The sequence below is a fragment of the Quercus lobata genome, chromosome 6 (assembly GCF_001633185.2).
Source record: "Quercus lobata isolate SW786 chromosome 6, ValleyOak3.0 Primary Assembly, whole genome shotgun sequence".
NCBI classification, from domain to species: Eukaryota; Viridiplantae; Streptophyta; class Magnoliopsida; order Fagales; family Fagaceae; genus Quercus; species Quercus lobata.
In genome coordinates this window covers 5,335,767-5,357,024 of record NC_044909.1, presented here as the reverse complement: position 1 = coordinate 5,357,024, position 21,258 = coordinate 5,335,767, and the positions used below count along the sequence as shown (strand labels likewise).

General features: G+C 40.6%; 1 protein-coding gene across 3 annotated transcripts; it reads right to left on the bottom strand.

Annotated features, from left to right (window-relative positions):
- Positions 1-18,620: 18,620 nt before the first annotated feature.
- On the bottom strand, positions 18,621-20,955 carry LOC115994088 (organelle RRM domain-containing protein 6, chloroplastic-like). 3 transcript variants are annotated; one of them, XR_004093116.1, is made up of 5 exons: positions 20,674-20,955; positions 20,092-20,198; positions 19,678-19,789; positions 19,124-19,230; positions 18,621-19,031 (listed from the first exon to the last, which is right to left on the bottom strand). XR_004093116.1 is itself a non-coding variant. In XM_031118115.1 (4 exons), the coding sequence occupies exons 2-4, from the start codon at positions 19,730-19,732 to the stop codon at positions 18,951-18,953; spliced, it is 243 nt and encodes an 80-aa protein (XP_030973975.1). In that variant the 5' UTR covers positions 19,733-19,789; positions 20,674-20,955; the 3' UTR covers positions 18,621-18,950. The 3 variants fall into 3 exon arrangements, 2 of the variants coding, with proteins under 2 accessions (XP_030973975.1, XP_030973974.1); XM_031118115.1 differs by lacking the exon at positions 20,092-20,198; XM_031118114.1 differs by lacking the exon at positions 20,092-20,198 and having other exon boundaries at positions 19,678-19,746.
- Positions 20,956-21,258: the final 303 nt, after the last annotated feature.

Genomic DNA, 21,258 nt, shown 5'->3' with positions numbered 1-21,258 from the left:
ATCATTTACATTTCAAAACTTTCATTTTATTTTTAATCATTTATGTTTAATTCTGGTTTCATGTTGGCCATGTCATTTCTGTTAAGAATTTGACACCCATATTATGTTTTTCTGCTTACAACATTGAACTTCGTACATTCCAAGACATTTTAGAGTTAAACATAAAGGGTACGTATTCGATAGTCAAATTACTAATAAAAAAGGACAACATGACTAATATGAAAGTGAAATCAAATATGAACAAACAAAATGAAAAAAATTGAAAAGTAAAGGCAAAAATGCAAACAATCACAAACTTTAAGAACCACATGTATACTTAGTCAAAACTTGGATATATGCATCACCTGGTGGGGGAAGTTAATGGTGAAGTTAAAAATAGCTAAAATTGGACATACGCCACGCAAGTGTGTCAACTGTGAACGATTTGATAATCCTAGGAGCTATGAACAAGGTGGGAAAATGGTTTTACACACAAAAGAAATCAAACTAGAGTTTGTAATAGTTGATTAAAGTTGGCGATATGCAATAGTTTGTAAAACTCAATCAGAACTAGATGACATTGATAGTCATGGGCAATATGAGAAATTTGTAATTGTAGTTTAGTAAATTAATTAGGAGTATGCGCAAAAGGGTAATTAACTTTTTATTATTAATGATGATGTGACTTGAACCGTGACTGTTAAATTTAACAATCAATTAAACAATGGGGTGCAATTGGAATGATAACTATAAGTTTTCAAGATTTTTTTTTATGTAAAATGCATATATCCCCCAATTTAGAGGGTGACTATGCAATTTACCGTTTCTCTTTCTTTCTTTTTTAATTTATTTATTTTCTTTTCCTTTTTTAATTCTTGGTCGGTAAGACATCGAAATCATGATCTAGAATTTTTTTTTTTTTTTTTTTTTGAGGTGAGATCATGATGATCATGATCTAGAATCTGGACAAAAGGACAAGGAGAGTTAATTTAGTATGCAATTTCATTTTCGACAGCTATGATAATTTTTTTTTTTCTTTCTTGAAAGTCAGAATATAAAACATGGAGATTAATTTGATTCGTCGACAAAAGATTGTGCTATCAAGAAAGAAAAATATAAAAAGGTTGTGTGCATTCAACAATTCACATGCTGTAATATATTTTATACAGACCACTTGGTGTATATAATATATTTTACTATTTTGTACATTTTTAGTTAATTTATTTTACTATTTTACTTTTTTTTAGTGTATATAATATATATTATATTTTTTCTCAAAATATATATATATATATATATTGTGGGGCCCAATAATTTATGGGCCAGGCCCACTTGCTCATGGGGAATCTAAAGGCCCAAGCCGAAAAAGGTAATGGCCCGGAGATGCAGCCGAGGACAGTTTCGTCCTCGGCAGACCCAAAGCTTCATTGAGGGGAGGAATAAAAAAGAGATAAAGGAACAAATGTGGAAGGAGATCTAAAATATCTTGGGAGAGTTATCCTTACTACCCTTCCCAGATAAGACTCTGCACCTAACAGAGCCGTATTCTCCAACTTTATCAACCATCCCCAACAATTCTGGGATTAGACTGATGGGACAAATATCAGTCTTGTAAAGATTGACCCTACACGTGAACGAAGGACAGCTAACGCAGGCTAGTATAAAAGAAAAAGTAGGTGAATCTGGAGAGGAGGCCCATTCCACCTTCAAAAAAAAGGGGACTCCATGGAGGAAAACATCAGGAGAATACCTGCACATCACAGAAAAACCCACCGTCGGGTAATCGGGGTAAGACCTTAATGATCCTCGGATCAAGTCCGAGGAGTCCAACCCCATAGGATGCGACACTGTAGGGCTTAAATGTTCAAACCCTACTCCTCTTTCTATATGAATTCCTCTAAAAACAAGACCGGAACATCGCCCCGTGCCCAACGGTTAGTTTTTCAAGCCCACTCTCTACAAATCATATTGTGAGAGATCTTTCATGCGCGAGCCCAACATCATCATTGGGCCGCAAAAGAACTGTGTCCTTACAATTGGCGCTGTCTGTGGGAAAGGCTTGCGCGTTGGCGCGGGTGGCGGTGGAGTTGACTCTCTAGCAAGCAAAGGTTCGTGAGGTTTCCTACGTCTCCGGCAACACACAGCGATTGCTCTAACATAAACTTCTGCTAGGGGTTATGCCTTGCGGTGCCACTGGCAAGGGCAGCTCTAGGGGCTTTTGGCCACAAACCAGCTCTCCCTGCCCTGATCTAGGGGCTTACATTCGAAGCATAAACGAAAGTAAAAAAAAATCTTACAAGTTTTGGACAGAACCAAGGCCTTGCATGGTCCTCGGACTCAAGCCTATGGGGAAACCAAGTACAAAAGAAAAAATCACAAAAAGAAAAGGACAGAACCAAGGCCTTGCATGGTCCTCGGACCCAAGCCTATGGGGAAACCAACTATTTAAAAAAAAAAAAAAAAACTATGGCATATAAACCTCAAAATCCATTCGAAGAGAACTCCTCGTTAACAGTTGGGTTAATCCCTTAATTGCACGGATTCCCCGGTCTACCCTCGAATCCCTAGTACCAAAGGGGTTGATGCGACACGGTGCAATATATTACCCAAAAGCACAATCAAAGTCCCTCGCTACTCGGCTACCTTCTCGGACGAATTATTTAAAGTTTATCGTTCTCGGACATTGGTCTAGCATGCATCGCGCAGCACTCAGCAGTTATCTCGTTGTTGCAGAGAAGAAAAGTATGTATAAAGAAATAAACACATCTTTTATTAAGACAAAGGAACAGTACAGTGTACAATGAAAAGCTGAAAACAAGCTTACATTAAAGCTAACTGCGTAAGTAAAGAAAAATACAAGAGAGTGAAGATAAAGCCGAGGAGGTAGCACAGAGGAGAGGTTGGCTACTGCTTCGAGGCCTTATTCCTCCTCAATGCTTTTGCACGCCCATAACTCAGGCAGCAAAAGAACCCAACTTGAGCCTCACACCGCTGAAGGAAAGGTGCGGGGAGCCGGAAGCTGAGGAGCCTTCACCAAAAATTTGCCTGCGACAAGGCAGAGGTGCTGGTGGCGGAGAATCTTTCTTCTGACACACCAAAATTCTGGCATGAACAGAACCTGCTTCGGATTTTGACTAAAAGAGGGAGAAACACCCTTTCCCCTCTGTCGAACTGGAATATTCTCTTGAATTTATGCCTTCTTTGCCCGTACATCACTCTTTTGAGTCTCAAGAGGACACGGCACCTCTGTGGCGGAGAGAGTTCCTTTTCCCCAACCCTCGCTTCAAACATGATATACTAAGGGAGGAAGCTGAAGGACTTGTGCGTAGGTAAAGCAATTTTCTCTCCTATTTATTTAAAAAGATAAGGTGGTGGCATTTAATTCACGCAGCGTCCCAAGGAACGCTACAGACAAAATGTCTCTGGCTCGATTTCCAACGCCGTCTGCAACCCTGAGATTAAAGGAGTCTCGTGAAGGCGCACCTCAAACACTGGGACGCCAAAAAGTACCGCATGACCAAAGACTACGGGAATACCTCTTAATTTGTGGGCCCAGTAAATTCGCGGCCCAGGCCCGTTCAGCATAGGGGCCCAGGGACAGAACCAAGGCCTTGCATGGTCTTCGGACTCAAGCCTATGGGGAAACCAAGTACAAAAAATAAACCTTACAAGTTTTGGACAGAACCAAGGCCTTGCATGGTCCTCGGACTCAAGCCTATGGGGAAACCAAGTACAAAATAAGTTTTGGACAGAACCAAGGCCTTGCATGGTCCTCGGACTCAAGCCTATGGGGAAACCAAGTACAAAATAAGTTTTGGACAGAACCAGGGCCTTGCATGGTCCTCGGACTCAAGCCTATGGGGAAACCAAGTACAAAAAATAAACCTTACAAGTTTTGGACAGAACCAAGGCCTTGCATGGTCCTCGGACTCAAGCCTATGGGGAAACCAAGTACAAAATAAGTTTTGGACAGAACCAGGGCCTTGCATGATCCTCGGACTCAAGCCTATGGGGAAACCAAGTACAAAATAAAAATTACAAGTTTTGGACAGAACCAAGGCCTTGCATGGTCCTCGGACTCAAGTCTATGGGGAAACCAAGTAAAAAAAAGAAGAGAAAAATTACAAGTTTTGTACAGTACCAAGGCCTTACATGGTCCTCGGACTCAAACCTATGGGGAAACCAACTACTCGTATAGGGAAAGTCCTCGGCTCAAATACTGTAAATTGTTAAGGCCAATAAGAGTGTTAGGATGATGGCGGGACGCTCCGCTATTCGGTAGCCTAAGGGGGCTGTTCATTTTTGCGGGTGATATGTCTTCGAATATTTACTTCCTACACCACATAGAACATCCAGTTCTAATCTCGGCTTTGTTTCGGGCAAGTATCGCTATTTACAGGTACGAATTACTATGTCAAACAATTCTATTAAAGTTATGGTGACATCTTTTTATTAGCAAGTATTTTGGCTTTAGTTATCATTGATTCAAATGATATATTATTGTGCCGAGCAGCGCTTGCAAATTTGTAAAAACATAGACAGAACATGCGAAGTAAAATAACAACAACTTTTATTAATATGAAAAATCATTACAACGTACAAAGTGGGGCTCAAACAAGCCTATACAAAAGGTGAGCTGCCGAAGCAACACTAACATCCGCAGTACAGATAAGTAAACAGTCAGGTGTCTTTTAAACTCGTTTTCAAAGTCTCTCCAATCTCTGTCTCAGTATTGCTCATATCGAAAGAAGAACCTTCTTTGGAAAAAGATGAAGGAGAAGGAAGAAGAATTTGAAGGAGAAGGAAGAAGAGGATGGAGGAGATGAATGAGGAAGATGGAGGACATGAGTAAAGAAGGAGGAGAAGAAGAGAGAAGAGATGAAAAGAAAGAAAAAGGAGCAGAAGAGGGAGAAGTGAAAGCACCAGGAGGGATCTGGTGCTGGGAAGACTAAGAAAGGGAGGCGGAGGGGGCCACCAGTGAACGAAGAGAGGAAGAAGCAGAGACACTTAGTCCCTGCCTCGTTCCTGACTCCTAACACACTGGGGCCATATTAGGTATGCTCGTAAGAGAGCGGTTGGTTACGATGATGGGAACTCTCGACTCAGTCACGCCGAAAGTTTGACGTGATGAGCCCCTGCTTCGGATTTTGGCTGAAAGGAAGGGGGGACAAATCTTAAGTCTCCGCCATCCTTGCCCTGACCGAGCCATTTCGAGCTTCGTTAGGACAGGGCGTTTCTGGGAGGGGAATGGTTTTTTCATTGCTTACTGCTATGGCGAGTGTATTTCAGGTTAAGAAACAACCGGAGAGTAAAAGTAAACTCCGGAAGGAATCTAAGGGTTTCAAATCTTGGAGGGATTAAAGGGATTCATCTGTGGGAGAAACGATTCTTGTTTCTCCTCTTTATATAGGGGACGAAGAGGAGAATACTTAATGTGTGCAGATCCCCGAGGAAATCTGCAGACAAGAATACACCCGTTTCGTCCCCCCACGCCATCAATAACCGTCAAATCTAGGAGGTCTCGTGAAGAGAAGATATTAAAGACGCGTTTTGGATAACCAAACGGCATAGGCGCATCATGAAGAAATTAAGAGGAGCATCTTGTAGACCGGTACACTTTTTGGGCAGGTGAAGAGTCGCCAGCGTCAGTCAAAGGCTGAATTAAGTGAGTCACAATAAAGGCTTGGTATTACCAAAACCCCCCATTCCAACCAGGATGTTGGACAGCAGGGTTTTGAGGGGCTATTGTGGGGCCCAATAATTTATGGGCCAGGCCCATTTGCTCATGGGGAATCCAAAGGCCCAAGCCAATCCCCTTTTCTCACTCACTCTTTTTCATTTTATACTGTCTTTCACTTTTATCTCCACTTTCCACGTGCATTCTAGATGGTTGGTTTGGATACTTGTCCTATCAGCACTCCCCATAAGTCCTTATGTAGGAGCTTTAAGGTTGAAATCCACTGTTCAGGCATTACTTCCACATTAATGCGGCCAAAGAGTTAGCTACAGTACATTTAATATGGAGGCAGCAGTTTTCACCTAAGATATTTTGGGACTCCTCCTTATTTGATGTCTCTACAATGCTTGTCCGCTCCAACTAAATTTCTGGGATCGTCACTCTTGCTAATAAACCATCTCTTAGGACCTCGGCTTGTCTAGCCGAGGACGCCTTCATCCTCGACACACTTTCTTGAGCTATTATGACCAAATCCCACATTTTTATTTATTAATACAGTCTCCTCTGATGAAGACCTCTCCTTCTCTGACAGATCCTTGTTCTCGGCTTGAGCCACAGGCCCAATATACAGGTAGATAATGAACTTCTGGGCCCAAGGGCCCTACAATAGCTCCTCGAGATTCTTCTTTCTGGCTCCTCGAGAAGAAATGAGGATTTCGATGTCCCTATATTAGCTCTGTGCCCATTTTGCCCTTCCTCTGCTTATGAAAATACCTTTTTGACTACCCAAGACACACTCTTGGCGTTGTAGCATTCGAGACACGTCCTCATTAAATTCTTGTGGCTCCTTGTCCGCCACGTTCTACGGTATGATGCGAATCCTACGGTTAAGGGCTTCACTGGAAATTGAGCGGGAACTTTCCCGCTCTCTACTCTCTTCTTGGTATAAATATCGCTCAAATCAAACCTTCTTTTTTACTTTTAGCATTCACTTAGTTTTAACACACATACACTGAATTTGCCAATTTTCCCATTTCATTCGTGATCTCTACAAATATCTAAAGTCTGTTCGAGGAGACCCTCCTTATTTCTGTAAGTCTTCCTAAATCTCTACATTCTATTTTTCCATACGTTTTTCTGTTTTTCATACATTTCCCCTTCTTAGCCCTCTTTTCTCCATCAAATCTTTCAAGTTCCCTCCAAACCCTTATAGAAATGGGTAGATTTAAGTGTCTAGTATACTCTGAGGAGGGAATAGAAAACTTTAGGGCTCGTTATAGGATCCCCCCAGGAGTAGGCATTAGGTACTGTAGTGAGGGTCAATGGCACGAAGATAGGCAAGTTGGGGAGGTAGTAATCCCAATGATTGCCTTCATAGAGGGAGGGATAAAAATCCCTATGGGTGGAGTCACTATAGACTATCTTAGAGCTCATAGGTTGGCTCCCACTCAATGTGCCCCTAATATGTTTAGGATCTTAGGCTCCGTGGATGCCCTCAATGAAAAGATGGGTTTAGGTCTAACCCACCACAATGTTAATTGGGTATATAATCTTCACCGTCTAAAGGGGCAGGGATACTACTTGAAATCAAGGTATTCCGAGGTTAGGCTCATCCAATGCCTTCCCAAATCCAACAAGGGGCTGAACAAAGATTTCCTGATCTTGTCAGGGGAGTGGAGTGATGGTCTCCCCTGCCCGACAAGAAAGGGAGAACCAGGTGGGGTACTAGGTCTAGGGTACTTATTTATAAGTCCTTTCTTTTGGTTCGTTGTATTTTCATATCTGATAAAATTCTATTTTCCTGATGAATTTACAGACAAACGCACCGCTGAGCCGAATCTCAGCTTGGTCAACAAGGAAAGTTTAGATAAAATACTCCACGCCGAGGTCTTTGTACACGACGACGGCCATCTGTGAGCGGCTCACATAATCTTAGGATACAAGCTAATCTCGTCCGGCTTTCAAGCACCGAAGTGCGTGATCAAAGCCAAAGACCCTCATCTTCACCTTTCTCCTTCCCGAAGGTGCCCCCGTTCCAGAAGGCACCTTCTCCACCCAACCTGTTCGGGAAGGTGATCTTTTCATTCAATCGATCCTGGAGGATATTCCTAGAGTAGATCTTCCCTTCCAACACACAGCTAGTGCATCTGGTTCTTCTCAACCTACCGATAAAGAAGAAGAAGTAGTTGAAGTACTAGAGTCCAAGGATGAATTTGAAGCCTTCAACTGACCTTTGTCCCCAGAAACTTTAATTCCTGATCCCAGCCCACCATTCTCACCAATACTTGACGAAATGGGGATACAACGCAAACCAAAATCCAGCCTGATGGATTTGATAGAGTCCCAGTCGGGGAGGGATGCACCAGTGAAAACTGCCCAGACTAAGCCTCCCATTCCTTCACTTGCTTTGCCCCTCCCGCCTGGACCTGCTAACCTGAAGAGGAAGAGAGAGAGCAAAGGCAAGGAGGTGGTGGATGATAGTAAATCCCACCCCCCTCAAGAGGACGAGGCTTAAAGGGTGGCTAAGCAGGCCAAAGTGGGGCAGAGGGGTGTCGAGAGGAGAGGCAACATCCAGGTCGAGCCCTCAGCTTGGCTCCCCGCGCCAATGCTAGATGGGGTCCCTTTATTAGCTGACGCCTCCATTAGGGACTTCCAAGGAGGAAAAGCCGACTATGTGACCGATGTAGTGGAGCTGGCCTTACTGCTTCCTAGGGACATGGCCAAGCTGTGGTCCATGAAGAGGCATGAGGTCTTCCTCAGCCTCAAAAGATATCTGGTCATGGTATGATCTCTTCTTTTCTTTCACTTCTTAGTTTGCTTCCTTAACTTTCTTTTTCCAATTCTCGTTTCTCTCTTTGGCAGGCTGTTCAAGCCTCCTTCCGAGCAGAAGAGATGACCAACTACTGCCATCGGCAGATGAAGGAAGGCGTATCGTTGCTGTGGAGGCCTTTTAGGTGGCCGATAAGAGCCTCCAAGAGCTTAAGAAAAGGCTGCAAGATGAGGAAAAGGAAAGAAAATACACAACAACCACCCTTGAAAATGCTGAAAAGCAAGCTGAAAGCCAAAGGCTACTGCTGTGCAGTGCTGAAGACCAACTGGCCTTCTTCAAGACCCAAATTGCTGCACTGAAAAAGAAATTGGAGGAGGTTGAGAAAGCCAAGGCTTTAGCCGAGAAGGCCAAAGATGAGGCAGAGAAGGCCAAGGATGAAGTTGAGCAGTATGGGTATGATGTTAGGGTGGCCGAGACCGAGGACGCCCTTAGGGCCAAGGTCCCTGCCGTATATAGGACTTACTGCGCCCTGGTATGGGATGAAGCCCTCAACCAAGCCAGGGTTGAGGTTTCTTCCATGCTTAGGAAAGTAGAAAACGTCTACTACCTCCCAGCAATATGCCCTTTAAGCTCTTCGGACTCTAAAGCCGACCCAGCGTCTTTGGAGGTAGGTGACATTCAAGGTAGCCTACCCAAAGTTCCTCCTGCAACCAACACTCTTTCAGAGGGGGCAAAGCAGGCTGAGGACACTTTAAAGACAGGGGAGATCAATAAGGATGTAGTCCAAGGCTCTGGCTTACCTCCAATTGCTCCAAAGGATCCCTCAAAGGAAAAAGAAACTTCCAAAAGCATGGAGCTGGTATTGGCAACTCTCACCGTACCTCGAAAAGAGGATCCTAAGGATAAGGCCAAAGCATCCTCCATGGCAGCAAGTACACAACCTCTCAAGGACTCAAAAAAAAAACTTGTAATAAAGATGAAGCAATAGGTTGTCTTTTTTTTTTTTTTTTTTTTTTTAAAAAACAATTTGTAATCAACTTTCCTCTTTGCATTTGATCTACCTTGTTTTAAGGCTGTTATTAATGAAAATTATGGGCGTTTTCTTTCTTCTTCGCTTTGTTACTTACATATTGAAGTCAATATGATTTTTGTTTTATCTAACATTTAACGAAAGTAGTGATAAAATAGAGTTTCTCTCACTAATCTACCCGAGTGACAGAAAATTTCTCCCATTTCATATGATTGGCAGCAATAATAAGTGAAATTTACTAAGTCCACCAACTCGACAAGGGATAATTCCAATTTCAAGAACATACTTTACAACATTACTTGCATATAGTTTCAAATGTGCTACGTTCCTTACTTATTGGTAATTTTAAAGGAGCAAAAGGATAATCATCTCTTGAACAAATATAAATAAGCCTGTAAATGCTTTAAATGACGCTCATGAGCATCTCATTGTGACTCTTGTTGTAGTAAAAATCATTGCTGTTTGAAGTGGTTTTACCTGACATTGAAGTCATCAATAAGGGATACTAACTTACCTTAAATTTGTAATCCAAGAAGTCTTCAATAACTAAGGCTTTGCCTTGACCCTTAGCAATTTGATAGAAAACGTTGATTTAACCAAAGTGTGTGGTCTAAGGATCCAGGCACGAGCAAGGTCTAGTTCAATACTTAGAACAATGATTGAAAATTATCAATTTTCCCAAGGCATGTAGTCCGAGGATCCAAGCATGACCAAGGTTCTGTTTGATACTTAGGTAGATATCAAGAAGTATTAATTTTCCCAAAGCAGGTGGTTCGAGGAACCAAGCATAGCTAAGGTTCTGTTTAATATTTAAAACAATGATCAAAAGTTATCAATTTTCTCAAGGCATGTGGTCCGAGGATCCAGGCATGACTAAGGTTCTGTTTGATACTTAAGTAGATGTCAAGGAGTATTAATTTTCCCAAAACAGGTGGTCCGAGGAACCAGACATAGCTAAGGTTCTGTTTAATACTTAAAACAATTATTAAAAGTTATCAATTTTCCCAAGGCATGTGGTCCGAGGAGCCAAGCATGACCAAGGTTCTGTTTGATACTTAGGTAGATGTCAAGGAGTATTAATTTTCCCAAAGCAGGTGGTCCGAGGAACCGGGCATAGCTAAGGTTCTGTTTAATACTTAAAACAATGATTAAAAGTTATTAATTTTCCCAAGGCATGTGGTTCGAAGAGTAAGGCATGACTAAGGTTCTGTTTGATACTTAGGTAGATGTTAAGGACATATGACAAACAATACAACAAACCCAAATAGGGTGAAGAAAATCTCCATTAATAATAATATCTCCTAAGGTTATATAGATTCCAGGGGCGTGGTACATCCTTTTCCTCTAGATCTTCTTGATAATATGCTCCAATCCTAGCCACTGATGTGATACGATAGGGCCCCTCCCAATTGGGTCCCAACTTCCCCCACGCTAGGTTCTTGGCAATCCCCATAACCTTTCTTAGAACCAAGTTTCCAAGTGCCAGTGGCCTTAGCTTCACGTTAGTATCATATCCTTATTTGAGCTTGTGTTGATAGTAAGCAAATTGGACCATGGAATTTCTCTCCATTCTTCAATTAAATCTAGGCTCTTTTCCAATAGCCCATTGTTGCCACTCAGAGCGAAAGAACTTGTTCTCAGTGTGGGGAACCCAGTTTCCAAATGAATGACAGCCTCGGCACCATAGGTCATTGAGAAAGGTGTCTCCCAGTAGATCTACGAGGTGTAGTCCGGTATGTCCAAAGGACGTGTGGCAGTTCTTCCACCCACTTCCCCTTTGCGTCGTCTAGTCTTTTTTTAAGTCTGCTCACAATAACCTTGTTGATAGCCTTGGCCTGCCCATAGCCTTGGCCTGCCTATTTCCTTGTGGATAGGTCGGAGTGAAATACCTATTCTTTATTCCTAGATCGCAGTAGTACCTCCTAAAGGTTTTACTTTCAAATTGAAGTCTATTGTCCGAGATGAGGGTATGAGGAATTCCAAACCGAGTGACAATATTCTTCCAAACAAATTTTTTGGCGTCCACGTCCCTGATATTTGCCAGTGGTTCAGTTTTGACCCATTTGGTGAAGTAATCCATGCTGGCCAACAGATACCTCTTATTCCCCGCTGCCTTAAGGAAAGGCTTTACAATGTCCCAGCCCCACTGAGCGAAAGGCCAAGGACTGGTCAAGGGATTATGGATTCCTCCAGGTTAGTGAATGTTTGGTGCAAATCTTTGGTATTGGTCACACTTCTTCACATAGTCTTGTGCTTCTTTTTGCATGTTTGGCCACCAGTAGCCTTGTATGAAGGCCCTGTGAGACAGAGATCTGCCCCCCGTGTGGCTTCCATAAATTCCTTCGTGTAATTCTTCCAAGAGTAACTCAATTGCTTAAGGGTGCACACATAGCAGATACGGGCTAGAAAAAGATCTCTTATATAGTTTCTAGTTCTCAGACAACCAAAACCGAGGAGCTTTTCTTCGCACTTTATCAGCCTCGGATTTATTCTCGGGCAAAACATCTTCCTTAAGGAATAGCACAATAGGGTCCATCCAGCTAGGCCCCACCCTTATTTGGTGAACATAAACCACATTCCTTCCCACTTCAGAAGGTTTGCACAAGTCCTCCACAAAGATTACCCGAGGTAAGCCCTGTGTCGGGGAGGTTGCCAGTGTGGCAAGAGAGTCCGCATGTGCATTTCTACTTCTAGGAACTTGTGATAAAACAAAAGACTTAAATCCAAATTGTAAGTGTCTAACCTGGCTCAAATATTCCTGCATTCTGAGATCTCTTACCTCCAACTCCCCTTGGATTTGGCCTATAACCAGCCTTGAATCGGGGAATATCTCCACTGCTTTTCCACCCATTTTCTGAACCATGATCATCCCTACCAAGAGAGTTTTGTATTTAGCCTCATTGTTTGTAGCCGAGAATCCCAATCTTAAAGATTTCTCAATTGTGATCTTTTCTGTGGATACTAGAACTAGCCCCACTCCAGATTCTCTGTGATTAGCTGCACCATCAACGTAGACCTTCCAAGACAAAGGCTCTTACAAGGAAATTACGCCAACCGAATTTTCATCCATGTTTTGCTCTTATAATATATCTTCTGATGGGGTCTCGGCAAACTTAGCCACCAGATCAGCAAGGACCTGACCTTTGAAAGAGGTGCGAGGCATATATTTGATATCAAAAGCCCCTAGGATCGTGCTCCACTTTGCAATTCTCCCTATGTAGTCGGCACTTCGAAGTAGAGATTTGAGCGGAAGCTGAGTTAAGACAACAACTGTGTGTGATTGGAAATAATGAGGGAGCTTACGCGTGCCATGCATCACTGCCAAAATGGCCTTCTCAAGTGGTAAGTACCAGACCTCGACTTCATGTAGTGACTTGCTTATATAATAGACTGGCCTTTGCACACCACTGTCGACACGGATCAAAACTAAACTTACTGCGTGGGAGGCTACGACGATGTAAGCAAACATAACCTCGTCCACCTCGGGCCTTAACATAATTAGTGGCCAAGAAAGGTACTCTTTCAACTGTTGGAAAACCAAGGCACATTCTTCGGTCCATTCAAAACCCTTCCATTTGTTCAACAGTTGAAAGAAATGGCTACACCTATCTGCTGACTGAAAGATGAACCGGTTTAAAGCAGCAGTTATCCCAGTTAACCTTTGGACTTCTTTAGGATTCCGAGGTGGTTGTAGATTGTTGATTTCCTTGATTTAGTCAGGGTTGACCTCAATCCCGCAGTGTGTGATCATGTAGCCCAAGAACTTCCCTGATCCAACACCAAAAGAACACTTGGAAGCATTAAGTCGTAGCTTATGTTACCTCAAGATAGCAAAGATATTTCCGAGGTCGCTAACATGCTCGGATTCTACCTTGCTTTTTACCACCATATCATCGATATAAATTTCAATGTTTTTTTCTAATTGTGGCTTAAACATCTTGGTCATCATCCTCTGGTAAGTAGCCCCCACATTCTTCAAACCAAAAGGCATCACCTTGTAATGGTAGTTTCTAACAGAAGTAACAAAAGCTGTCCTATCTTGGTCGTCCAGGGCTAAAGGTATCTGATGGTACCCCTAAAAGGCATCCAAAAAACTCATCCAAGGATGGCCCACCATTGTGTCCACCAGTTGGTCAATCCGAGGCATAGGGAAAGGGTTCTTTGGGCAAGTTTTGTTCAAGTCTATGAAATCTACGCATATGCGTCACTTCCCAATCTTTTTTTTTACCACTACGGTGTTAGCTAACCATTCAAGGTAAAAAACTTCTTTAATAGCCCCAGCCTGCTTAAGTTTCATCACCTCATCTTTAACAACATCTGAGTGTTCCTTGGACGAACGCCGAGGTGGTTGCTTCCTGGGGATGGCCATTGGATTGACATTTAGATGATGGCAAATGAAGTTCAGATCCACTCCCAAAGCTTCATAAGCATTTCAAGCGAAAACATCAACGTTCTCCTTGAGAAATATCACCAACTCCTCCTTCTCCTGAGGTGGTAGCTAAGCTCCCACCTGAAAAACCTTTTTCGGATCATCACCTACGGTGAATTTCTCTAAATCTTCACATTTGGCCTCCTCGGCTGGCCTCTTTGTAGATAATTCCAGAGACTTTGATTGCTATAAAACTTTCTTAATTATGGCCAAGGATTCAACTGCTAGTTGATGCAAAATTGCAGACACGAGGCACTGCCTAGCCATGGATTGGTTCCTTATCAGCTCCTCAATCCGGTCTCTGGACGGATACTTAACCTTCTAATGCAGAGTTGAAAAAACAGCACCCAAGGTATGAAGCCAGGGTCTGGCAACAATGGCCGTGTAAGGGGAGTATGCATCCACCACTATGAAGTCCATTTCCACCACCTCTGAGCCAGCTTGTACGGGCAACCTAATCTGGCCCTTCGGGGTAACAAGCTTCCCATCGAAGCTTACCAGAGGTGAATCGTAGGTTGTCAGGTCTTCAGGTTTCAAATTTAGTCCCCTATACAAGTGAGGATACATGACTTCTACACAACTACCTTGGTCCACCATTACTCTCTTTACATCATACCCCCTTATCCTGAGGGTAACCACCAAAACGTCATCAAGTGGTTGGATAGTTCCAATCTTGTCTTCATTTGAGAAACTCAACGAAGGTCGGATTTCCAGTCTGGCCCTCTTCGGTTAGGAGTTGGAGCCCTTAGCTGGTGATCTAGCTACAGACATCACCCTGGAAGGGCGAGAACCCGTTCTCCCCAGCGTAGCAAAAATGACATTGATTGTACCTAAAGGGGGCCTTGGAGGAGCACTTCCCTAAGCCTCTGCCCTTGATTGATCTCCTTGTCCATTGGGTTAATACTTAAATTGTTGTAATCTCCCCTCTTTTACCAACTGCTCTAGATGGTTCCACAGCATCCGACAGTCCTTAGTGGTATGCCCCCACTCTTGGTGATACAGGCAATAAAGGCTCTGGTTGTGCCTCAAAGGGTCTCCATTCATCTTGTTCAGCCATCTGAAGTACGGCTCATTCTTGATCTTCTCTAGAACTTGATGCACCGTTTCTCTGAATACAGTGCTCACCACCTGAGAAGTTGCTGGTTCAAACTCTCCAGTAAAATCCCTTTGGGCTCTGATATTATTGTAACAGTCCGACCTAAAATCTCTCCTCTCTTGAGGGATAATCTTACCTTTCCCCTTATCCTACTGCTGGTCCTCTTCAACCCTCTTGTACTTGTCAATCTGATCCATGAGTTAGCGTATACTGGTGACAAGTTTCCCAGTCAAAGATTTCCTTAAACCATGCTCGGCAAGTAAGCCGAGCTTGAAAGTACTAATGGCTACATCCTCAAAATCACCATATATCTCATTGAATATCCCCCAATATTTATCCGAAGATGTTTTTAGGGTTTCTTCTTCTCTCATGGACAAAGATAACAAGGAAGCCAAAGGTCGAGGAACCCTACTGCACGTAATAAAGCGGGACCTAAACGCTTGGGTGAGTTCCTTAAAGGAATCAATGGAACCTGCCCTCAAACTGTCAAACCACCTTATCACCACAGGCCCTAGGCTGGATGGAAATATCTTGCACATCAAGGCTTCATTCTTGGAATGTACAGCCATCCTTTCATTAAAGTGGCTAACATACTCTACAGGGTTTGTTTTGCCGTTATACAAGGTGAATGTGGGTCAAGTGAACCGTCGAGAAAGTCTCACTCCCTCAATCCAGCACGTGAAAGGCGACTTGGAAATTTGGTTGAGTGCTTTACTCATGGCATCATTTCCCAGGCCTCCCAAAGATGAATTTTTGTTTCAGCGTTCATGACGGTAGTTTTCATCATATGAGAAGGACTCGCTATGGGGAGTCATTGACCTCTGTCTATAGTCTTCGTCCTTCTCATCACCAGAAGAGTAATAAGAGTTTGAAGGAGCTCACTTTCTGTGTTCATGGCGTAAGCTTCTCTTTAGGTGATCAATCTTCTTCTACATGTTTCTGGCATTCTCCTTATGAGAGACATGACTTTTACCCTGAGATTGACTCTTACTGGAAGTGGGTAGTGTGTACACTTCCCTCCTGGTCTCTCTTTCGTTCAAGTTCATGGAAATGATCTTAACATTAAGATCCCGCAGATTCTGCTTGGTTTGGATTTGATCCTACCATCGTTGAACATCAAACTCTTTATCACACCAGTAATCCCCACAGACGGCGCCAATTGTAGAGACCAGATTCGAGATCCAAGCCTAAAGTATAAATGGACTTAGGCCCAAAAAGCCCAAAACAATGAATTTGTAGAAAATGAGTTAGAAAAACTAGGTTTTAGTTAGTCGAACAACAAGTTAGGTAGGTTTGATGTCAAAAGAATGAAAATACACAAGTGTATGCTGAAGAAAAAACATCCTTGGCGAAGTCCGAGGACAATGGTTTTATATAATGCTCTTAGGTAACGTTACAAGATTGATTCTTAATTACTACAGTGTTTCTTTCCTCCTTTTTCTGATCCCCTTTTCTCATTCATTTCTCATTTTATACTGTCTTTCACTTTCATCTCCACCTTCCACGTGCATTCTAGACGATTGGTTTGGATACTTGTCGCATCAGCACTCCCCATAAGTCCTTATGTAATAGTTGTAAGGCTGAAATCCACTGTTCAGACTTCACTTCCATATTAATGCGGTCAGAGAGTTAGCTGCAATGCATTTAATGCGGAGGCAGTAGCTTTCACCTAAGATATTTTGGGACTCCTCCTTATCTAATGTCTTTGCAATGCTTGTCCGCTCCAACTAAATTTCTGGGATCATCACTCTTGCTGATAAACCATCTCTTAAGGGACCTTGGCTTTGTCTAGCTGAGGACGCCTTCATCCTTGGCACACTTTCTTGAGCTATTATGATCAAATCCCACCTTTTTATTCATCAACACAGTCTCCTCTGACGAAGATCTCTCCTCCTCGGGCAGATCCTTGTTCTCGGCTTAGGCCACAAGCCCAATATATGTGTAGATAATGAACTTTTGGGCCCAAGGGCCCTACAACTACCATTAACTCAACTTTTATTTTTTATCACTCACAACATGCCACTTTCGTAAATTAGAAAAAAAAAAAAAAAAAGATGGAATAAATTATGTTCTATGTTTATTCATAATTTGAATTTGTGGACAAAAGGATGAAGTTCAAAAGATATTCGAACAATTTTATAATTAGTGCATAGAGGATCATTTTTTGAGATAGGATACATTCTTCCAAAAAATAAGATGACCCTACTTATATATAATTTGTTGTTCTTGTATTTTAAGTAACTTTTAAGACTTTATTGGGTATCATTAGAATTTTGTTTCATTGGCTTATGACTTATAAATTTTATCTTATAAGACTTTATTGGGTTTCATTAGAATTTTTTAAAGGGATGTTTCATTAGAATTCTGTTTCATTGACTTATGACTTATAAATTTTATTTTATGGACGCATAATATAGGGAATTGTAGAAATGTTTTTTTGTTCAATTAAGCTTTTAATAGTTTATCAATGCTTGATTGAGACTTCAAATATTAAATTCATTAGAGTACTTGAAGGAATAATCAAGATTGAACGTGATTATCAACCAAAAAAAAAAAATCGAGATTGAATGTCACAATCTTATAAATCACATAAACTTGATGGAAGACTACCATTGTTGAGTCTGACTTTGATGGGAGATGTCAAGGTATTTTATTTATTTATTTTTATACATGTAGATGGCACTAAACAATTTTTGTATATTTATTAGTGTAAGAAGATAATAAGCTTTTTTCAAAGATTATCTTCTAACTTGTATATCAAACTTGATAATTTTGTAAAAAATATATTATAAGTTATGACTTAAGTTTATAATTAAAAAACTAATTTATAATTTCTTGCATATGTACCGATACAATTAAAAATAACCACAATCAAATCCATATATATAAAATGTTAGAATACAATTGGAATGATACTTGACACAAAATTGGAGTGCCTTTAAAATATAAAGACACTTGACATCAAATTAGGGTGCAATTAAAATAATACTTGACACAAAATTGGGATATAATTATAATTTAATATAAATTCTTGATTGAGCTTCCTATTTAATGTATTATACAGAATAAATTAATAAATACTCTCTTTTTTTCCCATATGCATACAAATACACGTGAATGAGCATGCTCTGGGTGTGCACTAACTAATATATCGATACTTTAATCCGATACCCTAGAATAAAAAACTTCTAGATCTGCACTTTTTTTTTCTTTCACCCACTTTTAAAATGATTTTTGTCCCCTTTGTTATTACCATAGAACAAGTTCTGTTGCTTGTGTTAACATCTTGTCAAATGATTGCAATACACAAGTTAATGGAAACTTGGATTCTCAATGAAACTAGCATTTGCTTGGTAAATAACTAAATATTAAACTTCACTGTGCAGTGTGAATACTTGAATGACCTGCTTCGTTCCTCTTTGTACCTGTAGTCTTACTCCTCACACATCACACCTTGGTGATTGTGGTAATTTTACCTAAGAACACCATCAACTGCTTTAAAGCCCATCAACTGCTTTAAAGCAAAGGCCAAGTAACAGTTGGAAATTCCCCTTCCAGACTATCTGAACCGAGAATTACCAAGGACAACTTTTTGACAATAGATAAGATGGCTAAATGAGATTCGAACAATATATGTTCCACACTGACCATCGCTAACAATTTTTATTATATACTAATCGCAACAAGTTACATGTTGTATCCGTAAATGAAAGTATAAAGGGTAACAAAGCTTAAATTAAGGTTTTATGAATGTAAAAGGTAAATGCAGTATTCAGTTCTTGGTAGCAAAATTCTCACTTTGATGGGTACAGCCTAACTCCATAATTAGTGCCCCCCTTTCCCCCAAATACACCAACAACTGGTGGTGTTAATTATTTTTGCATTACATTCATCGGCCTCTCACCTAATTTTGCCCACCTGGGAATGGAAAATTTTAATAACTTCAAAAGAGTTTTAAGACTGTTCAAATTAGAACTTGTAAGGTCTCTTCCAACTTTTGGATGGTGCAGGTTTTGCAATTGTTACATAAACAAACCTGCCATCAAAAAACTGAACCACATACCAAATCATGTGTTATGAAAAACAATTTTACTGGATTCCTAATTTACTGAGAATAACAGATTATTACAAAAGATGCATACCTTTCCATTCATCTCTTTCACTGCCAATTCCGCAGAGTCTTCTGTAGTAAACCAGATATATGCAAACCCTAAAGGCTGCCTGGATTTTGTATCCATAATCATTTTCACTGCAAGATGATGTTAACAGAAACACATGTAATCCTGAAACATTGTCCTCAAAATTCAACAATATAAAAGCAGCATGCACCCCAAATTTTTTTTAATGAAACTAAACATAGGTGCATGCATAATTACCAATAAAGAAAAAAAAAAAGGTTATAATCATGGTAAAGGCCAAAGGGCCTCTACAATTCTCCAACATGATTTTGCACACTCCATTACCCAACACCTCCCCTGTCCCCAACGTTGTCAGCCAATTGTGCTACAAGAGCACTGCAAGCATGCAACATAGTGTGCTGTTCTTAAACTGGTGCATGATCCATAAACAGTATGACATTTTGGTAAACTAGAATAAGAAGCTTGTCCTTTTATTTTTTTCAATTAATAATAAGAAGCTTTTAGAAGTTACTTCCAGAAACACCTTAACTTCAAAATATACAAGCTGAGAAATTCACCTTGGCTTACTTCACCAAACTGTGAAAAAGTCCTCTGCAAACGTCCCTCAGACATTGATTGTGGTAGTCCTGCATCAGTTAGCTCCAAAGGCTTCAGAAAAATTATTATTCTCTGCAAAGAATTAATGGAAAACCTTATCTAAATAAGAACAGCAGTACCGCACAATTACAAAGGCAACTTAGTATGGCTTGCTGAATAAAATTACCACCTTAAATGCAACAGCAATTGTAATTAAAAAAAAAAAAAAAACCATAGAAAGATGTAAACAAGTGCTTGATTTTGCTTCTTCTTTTTTCCCCAATTACTAATAATTCAATATTATTTACCATTCCAATGAACCAAAACCATGACTTTAATCAACCAAGTCAGTGAAAATACTACTTAATAAAAGAGGGAAAAGTCCAAAATACAACCTCCCACACTTAATGGGCTCTCCTGCCAACACCAAAAAGAAATTCATTGGTGTCTCGGCCTAATGGTAAAGGCAATCACCCATGGAATAGATGCCATATATCGAATCCTACATAAAGAAAAACTGATGAAATGCCAACCAAGTAACACCTATAGATTTCTATGAACAATGCCATCCTAATTATCTAACAAATTTACGAGCACAATTGCAACAAATTCCAATATAAACCATGTAAAAGTTTTCAAACCAGCCTAGGTCTATATTGGCTAAAAATTTGCACTAACTCAACATGTTCACAAATGCCAAGCAAGGTACAATCTTTTAGTACCAATCAATAACATTTTTGAATTTCAACCTAAATAATTAAGTACAAAGACCAATTTTTAACTCCAGAAAAACTAAAAAAATAAAACACTTCAAAACGTGATATTCCATCCATTTCCTACATTTTCTCAGAAACCAAACAGAACTTGAGACTCTGCCCTATGAACAAACTTATCAGAAAGCTGAAATGAGTGAAAAATAAGCAATATTGCCAAAGAGCCAGAACAAATTTGTCCGCCATTTAGTGAAAAAAAGTTACCTTTTATGAAGATTTTCGTGAAAGGAGACGCATCATGTACTGAAAAACTCGAGCTTGAGCTACAGCGAAGTGATTGAAGGGATGGGTAATGAAGATTGGTTGGTGCAGAGAGTGATATTGAAGAAATTAGTGGGGAGATTGATGGTGGAATTGGGAATTGTCTGTGGGATTGAAGTTGAAGCAATGAGATTTGGGATGGGAAAGAGTGTAACAGTGCCATTCAAAACCCTAATTTCTAAGACCCTACAAAAACAATTACTGTGACAAAAGAAAAGGGGGAAAATGTTTTTTTTTTTTTTTTTTTTTTTTTTTTTTTTTTTTTTTTTTTTACGACGCTTCCTAAACAGCCGTTACAGCCCACGAGTCATTTTGATTTTTCATTTTTGACTCCAGAGTCAAAAGTCAATAATCAAATGGTTTTTTTTTTTTTTTTTTAATAAAAATTATACTTTAGAATTATCTAAGTATATATGTGTATGAAACTCTTTTCTAGAAACTTGAATTTCGACCCTTACCCCCCACACCTTACAGACACTGATACTTATGGAATGGCACAGTGGTCAAATGGTTTTATTATTATTATTA

What these genes read in the sequence shown, in the direction of transcription:
- LOC115994088 (XM_031118114.1), bottom strand. Translation starts at nt 20,893, where the DNA reads ATGGCACTGTTACACTCTTTCCCATCCCAAATCTCATTGCTTCAACTT. An exon ending in CACGAAAATCTTCATAAAAG is followed by an intron (nt 19,747 to 20,673) that starts GTAACTTTTTTT and finishes TAACTGATGCAG; the next exon opens with GACTACCACAATCAATGTCT. An exon ending in TGAAAGAGATGAATGGAAAG is followed by an intron (nt 19,032 to 19,123) that starts GTATGCATCTTT and finishes TATGTGGTTCAG; the next exon opens with TTTTTTGATGGCAGGTTTGT.